The sequence below is a fragment of the Melampsora larici-populina genome (assembly GCF_000204055.1).
Source record: "Melampsora larici-populina 98AG31 unplaced genomic scaffold MELLAscaffold_22, whole genome shotgun sequence".
NCBI lineage: Eukaryota > Fungi > Basidiomycota > Pucciniomycetes > Pucciniales > Melampsoraceae > Melampsora > Melampsora laricis-populina.
In genome coordinates this window covers 608,972-620,323 of record NW_006768786.1, presented here as the reverse complement: position 1 = coordinate 620,323, position 11,352 = coordinate 608,972, and the positions used below count along the sequence as shown (strand labels likewise).

The 11,352-nt window shown below is 39.7% G+C and overlaps 1 protein-coding gene across 1 annotated transcript; it reads right to left on the bottom strand.

The window, feature by feature from the left end:
* Positions 1–10,226: 10,226 nt before the first annotated feature.
* On the bottom strand, positions 10,227–11,063 carry MELLADRAFT_87664 (uncharacterized protein; the record flags this gene model as incomplete). The annotated part of the gene is made up of 4 exons (XM_007410771.1): positions 10,227–10,283; positions 10,372–10,471; positions 10,554–10,713; positions 10,790–11,063. The coding sequence occupies 4 exons, from the start codon at positions 11,061–11,063 to the stop codon at positions 10,227–10,229; spliced, it is 591 nt and encodes a 196-aa protein (XP_007410833.1).
* Positions 11,064–11,352: the final 289 nt, after the last annotated feature.

Here is an 11,352-nt window from a genome sequence, read left to right as displayed (position 1 = left end):
CTTGATCATATACCAAGAAAGATTCTGACCTGATCTAACACAGATGTTGTCCATATGGCTGCCCCGTCTGACGTTCCCCTAAGCATGCCACAAAACATACCATCTCCTCTGAGCCAACTCCGGCTCTGATCAGGCAACAACAATAGACCAGATTTCTGTGAGGCAAAGTCAGAGACCTATGCAGTAACAGTTTAGGGGACAGGAAAATGGTGTGGATATAGTCATACATCTTAGATCCAAAAATTCTGTGTTTCAAGATAGAAATCCTTTGCAACACAGTGACCTTCTTGACCAGTAGGCAAGAGTAAACAGTGCTTGACAACTCTTGAAACTCCTTTAGGTAAGTATCCTTCTAACACCAGTATATATTTAGGAAGATGGATAGCGTATGCAGAAAGTCTCTTGATACCTTGAGCCAGGATAGCCCATCTCTTCCAAATAGACATTAGACGTCCAATATCACCAGCTCACATGGCTTTATCAGCTTCAACCACAGTAGCAAAATCACGTAGTCTTAGGCGTAAGTTGTAAAGTGCACCATTGTCAGCCTCTTCAGCATTGCAAATGCTTTGACCGGTGAAAAAGTTATCATAAACTTCGTCACCCAATGCTTGAGCTACACCAGGATGGGTGATATCAAAATTGTTCCCTTTTGAAGTTATAAATTCCCTACGCAGAAAAAACAAAGAGATAAACATTTTGGGGATGAATCAGATTCAGAAAAACTTGACAAACTTGAGCAAAAAAGCCAGTGTTGATGAATGAATCTTGTGCACCACTGTCATCAATAATCCAAAGTCCTTCTTATCAAACAGCTCATCTGCCTCCATTCCTAAGCTTGCAGCACATCTAGTTACACCAGAATCTTGAGAGTCTTCTGAATTTCCCATATAGTGACTAACTATCCCACTAGTCATATTCCACATAGTATGAGAACCGGCAAGACACTGCATCATATTCCGTAGGCTTTCTTCAGGATGTCCCGCTGGAAACCTTTTGTGTTCAGCAGAAGCAAAGTTTCTAACAGTTCCTAGATCCCCTTCTACCTGTTTCACATGTGATGCAAAATCCTTTGGATCTAAACCAAGCTGTGCAATAAGTTGTTCAATAACTTGTCCCATGCCGGTTGGCGAATTTTTGGAAGCAGTCATCAATTTGAGCATGTAAATTTCTGGCCCATACATTTGAATAGGATCCACAGGTGGTGATGATGATTCAAGATTAGCTTTACCATAGCTATAATCTGGAGAATCTTTCTTGAGGACTATATCAAGTAATGCATTAACTAATTGTGATTTTCTAACTAATTCAAAATGTACTTCCTCTGCATCAGTTGGCAAGAGGTAATGTATGTTGAGAGGCTGAGCTTTACTACGCTCCATTGCATTGTAAAACATCTTGAGACTGACATCTTCAGTGGAAAAATACTTTGTTAAATGATCTGGTGGTACATTCATATAACCCCAAGTCCCATGTAGTGTTTTCTTTGTTAAGTCTACATTACCGTTGTGCACAGAAGCTTCAATACCAATATTATCTATACATAATAAAGGCCTGATATTGTATGATCTTGCAGCTGCACTTTTGTTTTTTTTTCAGTCAATGTTTTAAGAGTGTCCATGGTGTTGTTTGCTGCTTTTCAAGAGAGTGTTAATCCTAAGAAATGTAAAAAGCTGTTGATCTTCTAGGAAACTCCGCATGCAATAAATGTCAATAAATTCTGCAGTTGCATAGCTGAATGTTTTCTATTACAAACAAATCCAATCACAGAACATATTGTTGAGGGGACCTGATGACAAAATCACAGTCCAGGTTATACATCAGTATAGGATCTGGGACCACTGCTACAGCTTCTCTAATTACAGAAGCACTTACTTCTTTCAATCAATGATCTTCAATATTTGTTGGTGCATTGGCTGATTTTTTCAGGTTAACATCTCCACCAATCCCGCCTACAAATTTGGTCTTTTCTTTACCATTTTCCTCTTCACCTGTTCCTCTTCAGCTTTCTCCAATCCATCTTCTCTGTGTTTTCTTTTTCTACTCTGTCTGGATGGCAAGCATCACAAGTCTTCTTTGCATCCAAGAGTTTTGCTTTGATCAGGTCATGGAAGAATCTCATGTGCTTTTGTACCAGACCCATACACATTTTACCAGATTCTTCATCAAAAAAATCATGTGTAATATTCTGTGCGTGGTAGTATAGGCTGGTCAGAGGTTCTTGGGAGATCTTCACAGATGACAATCTCTTTGGCCTGCGGAGGATGCAGAGGATCAAGGGAAGCAAAAGTGGATCAGATTTGGTTCATGAAGCCAACAAAAAAAGCTACCTCAATCTTACTTCATTCAGAATGAAATCATGAGACCATTGTGTCTCCCCGCTGTGCTTGTCGGACTTTACCAGATGCCCAATCCTCAGGAACAGCTGCTTTGTCAAACTCCAGCCAGCCTCTGTTCCCCATTTCCCTCTGTGTTCCCTCACCACTATCATGTTGTTTGTAAGGAAGTTATATATGAACTTTGGTGTCAAACCCAGTTTTTTTATCAGCTCGCAGATTTCAATGATATGATTGTTCATTGGAGGTAGAGGGACTTGATTCAATTGAAATTCTCTGTTTTCCTCCATTTCTTTCCGTTTTGATTTTGAACAAATGCGTTTGAACTAGGTAGTTGGATGGAGAGACTGATTCTCTCTCGATCCAATTAACCACTCTACCTGACATCTTGATGTCCATCAAAGTTTTCATTGAGACCTCAATTCTCATCTATTCTCACTGACTGTAGCTTGAAAGCACATCAATTTTTGAAGATGTTGTTCTTGTCTCAATGAAAACTTTTGTCTCATTTTTTTTGAGAAATCTGAAGAGAGTGATCTCTGCAGAGGAAGCAGGAGATTCAAACCTCTGCTTTTGGTGTTGGACCATAATCTACATTTTGATGGGTGGTGTGGTGAAGTTTTCCCCTACTAAATTTGAAAACTCACCACACCAAAAATCAAACCAAGCCCATAAGTCCCTCATGTCTGGGAAGGACTCATCCTTGTAAGATCCAAAGCACAATTGGACTTTGCTAAGTTTGTAATAAACCTTGCTTTTGTTTATCTGATTTACTACTCTGTTACAAATCCTAAAAAGTTATTCTGTTTGTTTAAATGGCAAGTCAAAAAGTTACAGCTCACACCCTCAATGAATCAGGTCCTTCAGATGTCTACAAAGTTGTTAGTCATTGTCTTAATTGCCATCTACATGTCAAAGCCTTAGATAAATACATCATTGTACTTCTGTTTCTTTGTCTTAGTTCCTTGTTTGCTCAATATATATACCATTGATTATGAATATATACATATGTGATGTAAGAATATATACACAAGTTTGTCAATTTTAATGATTCTTAGAACTTTTGGATCATTTACGGTACTCAAAGCAAGTATGTACACGTCCCCACACCTAGGATTTGTAATCATCAGGTTCGCGACAGGCCCCGGCCCCGCCGCTGCAGAACTTGAATGATTACGTAAACCACTTGGAGGGGACTGTACATGTACATACTTTGTGCTACATACTTTTTTTTGGTGGGGGAAAAATAAAAATATACTTTTGGTCATGTTTTCTCCACCTAAAAAGTATGTAGCAAAAATTATGTACATGTACATACTTGCTTTGAGTACCCTAATTACTAAAGAATATATTCATGTAAAATGAAATTAACATCACATTATAATATGAACTAGAGCTCACGCGGGCAAGCCTGCCATAGGTATCAAAAACCCCAATTCCGCAACAGATATCCCATGTTCACCTCACAACAAAAATGGGGTTTGCAAATTGACTGCAAGACTCACAGCCACAGGCTCCATCTTGGACGCTGATTCAACGTTAACGCAACAAATGATTGTGTCTGATGAGCAAAGAGCACCTTTTAAGCAACACATGTTTCTTCCTTCCATATGCCTACATGGATTGAAAATGCGCGCACTTTTATGAATTGCGACTTCTATCTTCCTGTTGTAATTTGCGTAAATGACAAAGTTGTATTTGACATTCAGTTCTGAGTTTGGGATTGTGCCACACTGACATGTGTAAAGTAAAGCGTACGGTGGCTGAATTTGGACAGAAGATGGCCAAAAATGTGGATCAAGTCTTCCTTTAGGGCAGAGTCAGGATGATGAGAATAAACTTCAGGTGAATGTACAACGGTTAACATCTTCAAAATTGTGTTCACAACAAACGATCTGAAACTGCTTTAATTGAAGGGGCAAATGATAACCTTGAAGGGCAATTGGTATTATATGGGGGAGACTATGTTTGCGACAGATGAACTCAATGATTCACAATTCCCAGGATGAAAATGAAACTTGGGCATTGGAAAGAAAACTTTACTTTTGCCGGATAAAGAAAGCGAAGAACATAGGGATGGGATCAAAAGTTGTTATATCTTCATCAAAAAGTGCCGTACATAGTCAAATGAAAATGAAACAAAAAATCAGTTGGTTGCGACCAAGACCGACCAAGTTTGTGATGAGTGCATTTGAAAAAAATTCCACAGCTTCAATATAGAGAATTTTCTTGTGTAGCATTGTTCTAGCATGAAATGCAACACCCGGATGAGGACAGGTAGTATAGATGTCAAGGATGGATAACCTGCATATAAAATGACAGCGAGTGTTAATCAAAATGGAGACTTCTTGTTAGACAGATAAGGAAAAGCATCAAATTGTGCAACTCAAGTAGGACTCTTGATGATGTGAACTACTTTTGTTAAACAGAAATGTCATACCCAGAGGATATAGTACAAAAGGACTAATTAATTACGGTACTCAAAGCTGTGTATAGTTTTGTGTGAATAGTTTTTTTTGCCCAAATATACTTTTTTTTTGGCGGGGAAAAAAAGTATATTTGGGCAAAAAAAACTACATAGCTTTGAGGACCCCATATGTATATCTGCGTTCGTTGATCAGATGCTGGTGGCTAAACTGACAACCAAAATATACTTTGCCCAGGTTGTGTATAGTTGCAAAAAAAAGTATATTCGGGCCAAAAAAACTATACACACGAAACTATGCACAGCTTTGAGTACCGTAAATGTAGAGGACGATGAGACATAGTAATTATTTTTACTCAAAGACATATCCAAATATTGAATTTGATGGTGAGTCTTTATGGATAAGTTACGTGCATAATTTGAGAATTTGACTTGATCAAAAGTGGACAGGTCACATTGGTTTTATACCATGACTTAGTGGAGTATCATAGAAACAATGTACAAAAATTCCTTCTGATATTGAGTGTTTTTGATTCAGTAAATTACGATACCTAATTCAATGATTGGATCAGATCAAATGCACTCACTTCAGATTGCGTTTACATCATGACATAGATGTATATTGTCACACAAAGACAATGTAAAAAGATTTTGTCTGACAATTGATGGCTTTGAATAGTTTGTGATGCTTAATCCGGGGATTTAAAAGCAAAAGCTCAGTTGGTGATCGATCGGAAATAAACAAAAGATAGCAGCACATATAAACACGCCAAAGGGGAACAAAGAAAAACGGTAGGGGATACCACAGAAACAGGTTATAGGGGGAGTGAAAAAGTATAAATAGAAGGGGCTTGTTCAGCCAGAAGTGAAAACCCCAAGCCATCCTCGTGACTACACCTTAGAAAGTGAGTCAGATTCGAGCTCTAGCTAAATCTGGTATCCTCCCGCCAAAAGGCTGAAACTCTTTTACAAGTTTCAGTGCTTTCGGGGGGGATTTCAGATTTAGTTGTAGGGAATTTAATTTGAGACCCCCAAAAACTGGTTTGAGGAGTTTCCATACTGTTGATATAAAAAAGACTCAAAGGAACCCATTGATTGCATGAACCCATTATTTCAACCTGAAGTTTCTCAAGCTCAAGCTCCTTACTAGCCACTTTCCAATGATTAATATAACCAATCCATTTCCCCATTAATCTTAAATCGATTGGATCAATTCTTTCTCATTTATCATCTTCTCCTTCCTCTGCAACTTCTCTGCTAATCTCAATTAAATTTTTGTATAGAACTGTACCTTCATCACTACTTGAGTTGACAATTCTTTTTATGTCTCTTTGATGTTATCAAAATATGTAATGGTAAAGTTGAATTTTTTTGACTATTTCTTGAATAGGTGTCATAGATGATCCGGTGATACAAGAACATCAGTTGTTTTTGCTACTGATACATTCAATGTTTTTGATTTTGGCAAGATGATTAGCTATGGATTCTTTTACAGTTGTTTCTACTAAATTGGTGATTTTGCTTTCAACATTCTTGTTAAGTGTAGGCTAATAAGCTCATCAAAAATGTAATGTTCAGTCAACTCCTAATACATACACTGATTAGATTCAGCAGTCAGGATGAGCCCAACCTCCAAATGCCGGGGATTGAGCTGCCCGGCTCCCCGACTTCTTTTTGAAAGTCAGAACGGCAACCAACCTCACCGTTCCCCAAGGATTTGTATCCTCTGAGCTCCAGAACAACTCCCGGACCCTGACCCCCAACGGGAATCACCAGGTTACGGGGAATTAATGGGGATCCCTGATTCCCCGGCAATTTCTGGGAAAACTTGCTGAGTCAAGACTTGACTTTGATTTTGCTTTCCATTGCCCAGAGGTTATTGAAGAGATAGATATGTTTCAACAAGAGCCCAGTGTCAAAGTGGGAGTCGGACCCTGGAGAGCCCAAATACACCCTCCTAATTGGTACCCAAGTTTTGTTTTTGTCGGGTTTTGGGCTTTTCCCATGCAGCCATGATCATTTTCTGAGTTTTGAAAACTGCAAAATGTTAAACAAGACCGTAGATTTCTAGTACATATACTTTTACTATAGTAGGAGCAGTGGTTTTGGGTAAAACCCAATGTAGAGACCCTTCCCCGGTATGTAGGAATCCGCCCAGGATCATCAAAAAAATTAGATTTTTTGCATTTTTCTCCTCAACCAGCACTCCAAAATACTCGAGGCTGGTATCATAAGATAGCACTTCTTTTCCCGCACACAATGAGCTACTGCGCACCTCCATAAGTAGTGGAGTGTTGTGTGCACAAGCAAATACCCAAAAAGTGTGTTTTGTTAGGAGGGTCTGTACGCGCTTTCCAGGGCCGGCCTGTCAAAGTCCTCTGGTCTTCACTTATGGTATACAAATATTGTTCTGGAGATTTCCAGAAGGTTTTTCCCAGAACGCCAGAACCCTTCTGGTGTTCTGGAAAACTATATTTCTGTGAACAAGGTTCCACTTGGTGTTACAGTCATGTACTCAGGATTCTGGTATTCTGGACTGCTGGGGGGTTCAAACTTCCAGAACACCAGAATGCCAGATACCATTATAATTTTTCTTTCTGACATTCTGGGAAAAATCTTCTGGAAATTTCCAGAACAATATTTGTATACCATAACTGTATTATTTGGTCATTCCCTTTTATTGCCCACAGCCTTTCAAGAGAAATATCCGTCAAATCACAAATACAAACTCAAGCCATCTTAATTAACCTTTCACCGACTTGGACCCCCACTCTTCAGGGCTATAAATCACTTCACCCTTGCACATTTCCCCCACCAATTAGTGTGAATCAATTCTTTCTTCCGCTCATCAAGATGTTTTGCCTGAATCAATATGTTTTGCTTGAATCAATATGTTGAAGGATCTCGTTCAACCCAATTCCATATCATTATGCTTCCTGTCCTCTTGGCTCACTCTACAATTGCTCAAGTTGTCAATGTGACCAACACACCTGTCTTGAACTCAACCCCAACACCTAAGGCATTTTTCCTCGGGTTCCCTGAGGAAAATCACTTTTTTTGGCCTCTCAGAACGACCCCCGGGACCGACTATCCCCGCGGGTCTGGGACCCTTCGGAGGCCAGACCAACCCTCCAATCCGCCAGGGAGGACCGCAGGGATCCCCGATTTGGCGGGTCTCGGGGCTCATCCTGATTCAGCAGGATTCAGCTCACTTTATTTAAAAACCTACAAATAACAAACCGGAAGCAAATTTGTAATTGCTGGGTTTATTTAAATTCCTACACCACCGGAGGGTTTGGCCGGTCTTGAGACCAGCAACGCAGACCGTCTGAGGGCCGGAAACGCTCCCGTAGTGGTAGACGGTCTGAGGCTTGACCATACAAATGACCATTTCAAACCGCTTCGCTGCCAAGTCCAAAACCGGTCTGCAGGCGAGGTGAGACCTGTCTGCAGGCAAGCATCAACAAGCTCAAGACGGTCAACCTAATGAATGAATCGGGCGGTGGCGAGCCCAATCAGGCCTTCTTGATTCAGAATGCACCTATTGACAGTTGCTCTTTTGACTCTCACTGATGCACGGTGGGCCTACTTGTAAGGTTCGTGTTTGAACCTTCACTAGACACTTCGGACGGGACACTGTGAGGCACAGCAGGGGTTTCTAGAACCCAAGAGATCTGATTTTAATTACCACTGCGTCTGCCACTGACCGTCTCAACGTCGAGACAGTCAGAAGGCATGCATATTGTTCTTCAGAAAGTGTGTCAATTGTTCCCTGCCCCAGTTCAGCAGCTTCAATCTGAGCTCAGAGCTTTGATCCGAGCTACCTTAGAGGGCCGCTGCGTTGTTTAGCAATTGGCAAGTTCAGCCAAACCTGAGCACACCTCTAAGATCAACAATAAGTGTAACTAGGCAGTGCACCATTAAAATCATGAGCAAGTGATCTAACGAGCTAGACCACTAAGTAAGAGACTGAATCAAAATTGTGTATAGGAAGACTCTGGTACGCTTTGTGTTTCGGTCTTGTCAATTGACATTGAGAGACAAATCATAAGGGTATATGGGGTTCAAAACCTGTGCTTTATTTGCTGGCATAATCTTGCGCAAATAGCTTGAGGGAGATCTTGGACCGATACAAAAGTTTTACCATGTCACGCTGCTCAATAAGGTGTACCAATGAACAGACGGGTGATCCGAAGGCCTCTGCCCAGATACAATACTGGGTATGGCCACCCAGGGACACTGTACAGCTCCACTAGTAATCAAATTAGAGAGACATTCGATTCGAAAACCAGTGTACTTTTCGTTTCAACAGCATATGGTGATATGAAATGTATATCCACTCTGTCAAAAAACAAGATGGCTAAAATGAAATGATTCATTACCTTTGAAATTGTCAAAAAAACATTTTTGTATCGTTTGATGTGGACCCATATCCAATTAACATCCCAGAGTTGTGAATCAAAGTCAGTTTTAGATGCTTAGTACACCGTGTCTGTGTAGGATTTGCTAGTCAACGAGCGCACACCAACTCCCTTTGAGGCAGAAAGGGAAGTCGTGCGCGCTCGTCGAAGAGCGAACGTCCCGGACACGGTGAGTAGGACTGATTTTTTACTCCAAAAGGATTTTATCTCAATGAAATGAATAAGTGTAAATTAAAAGAATAAAAGAGAAGGTTCTCACTGCCCACTGTTCTATCTATTCCAATACTTCTAAACTCTATGAGTGATGTGATGAACTATTCTCTTTCCACATCTTGTGAGTTTTTTTAGGAGGGAATCAGAGATTTCATCTAGACTTTTGTGTTCAAAATTTCCCTCAAATTCATAACATCATCGACTTTCTTATGAATCACACTGAAAAATCGCTCGGAATCTTCATTCTTTAGATTCTTAAGCAATCAAATATTATAAAGGAACTACACCTAATGCCATTTGTGGTGCCTCATACTACTTTTTGAAAAAAAGGTATGCACAAAACACACACAATCTATTTATCCCCCAAAACTGACTGGTTTCACTTATTGAAATCGATCACAGCCTCAGTAGAGCCAGCAAACCAATGAGCCAAATCTTTCAACCAAGAAGGAAACACTTTGATGATTCAGATAAACTTATGAACCTAATGTTCAAATGTCCAGTTTGGCTAGATCATGAGGTACAACTTGTGGGAATAAAAATGGGTTCTGTGGTCTTACTTCTTAATGAGAAGTTCTAGCAAAATTTGATTAGTTTTTTGGATTGGAAGTTGAATAGTTCGATAGGTCTTAAATAATAATAAAACTTACAGGGTCCAAACATTTTGGTTTCCAATCTACCTGGACTTACTTAAGTGGCACGAACCCCTGAACACTGATATTCATTTTTTTGGTTCATGTTACTATCTTTCTGTTCACTCAATAAAGAAAGATACAGTGGGAATGAGGATATTTAGGAACCTACAATCTAGTTCAAGTGATTCATGTAAACTCAAAACAGCTGCTTTTGAAGTACAGTAATCTGAAGCTTGACAGACGCCAAAAGTGCCTAAAATTGAAGCTACAGTGACCTGAGATGACAAGAACAAGTAGAAACAGATGATCGCGATGAGTTTAGTGATGATATCAAGATTCACAATAGAAATCGTACTGACGATGTATCCGTTCTTTAGTTCAATTAATGTTGGTAAGAAAGCCTTCAAGAGGTGAAAATGAGCCATTATATTCACTCCAAAGCTCCTACAAAGTGGTTAAGAGGTACATCGTGATTGTCAGTTATGATTTCCAATGAGATTGTTTATAAGACAAAGTGGCAAACCGCTGAATTTCACTAGGATTAAGATCGATGATAAATGTTCCATTCGCTACTTCAACGTTATTGATAATGATTGTTGGATCTCCTACTTCGTTTTTGACTCGATCAGCTACAGCTTCTACAGCTTTCGCATCCGATATGTCGCACTCATAGTGATGGACATCTAGAGATAAAGACAACCAAAGTCAATGACAAGCTTGATTTGAATAATAGTGAGTCCATAACCAAAAAAAGCTAACCTGAGTCAGATGGATTTGCAGTAAGAGGTCTAATATCCCAAAAAAACCTCATATTCTTAATAGCCAAAGTTTCAGTAATTACTCTACCTAAACCATCGGAGCCACCAGTAACATGTATGATTTGATGATCCCAATCAATCCTATCGGACCCAATTCTCCAAGTTTCATTTGACCAAGCAATTGAAGAATAATTTAATAACCATCGAAACAAACTTATTATTAGGAGACTGATCAAAGATTTTTTTGATGTTTTTGATCCTTGGATAATCATCATTACTAGTATCTTCTAATTCCATCTCTTGGTCAACCATCTGATGTCGTGCCATCTGCCATGGTCTTTCTTCCCTTTCTTGTCCATCCATTGATGCATTCGATAGACCTGGATCCGAATGAATTGTTTCTGTCCTTGTTCAATCTGATTTTACTTCTGAAAGCACTGATCTTGAGATGATCTTTGATGACTGACCCAGACTCAGAGCTGCAAGACGTTTGGACTTTTCTCTATGCATCACTTCCCGAGACGCTGGGTACCGAGAGCCGGGTAGACAATCATGGGTAAACGA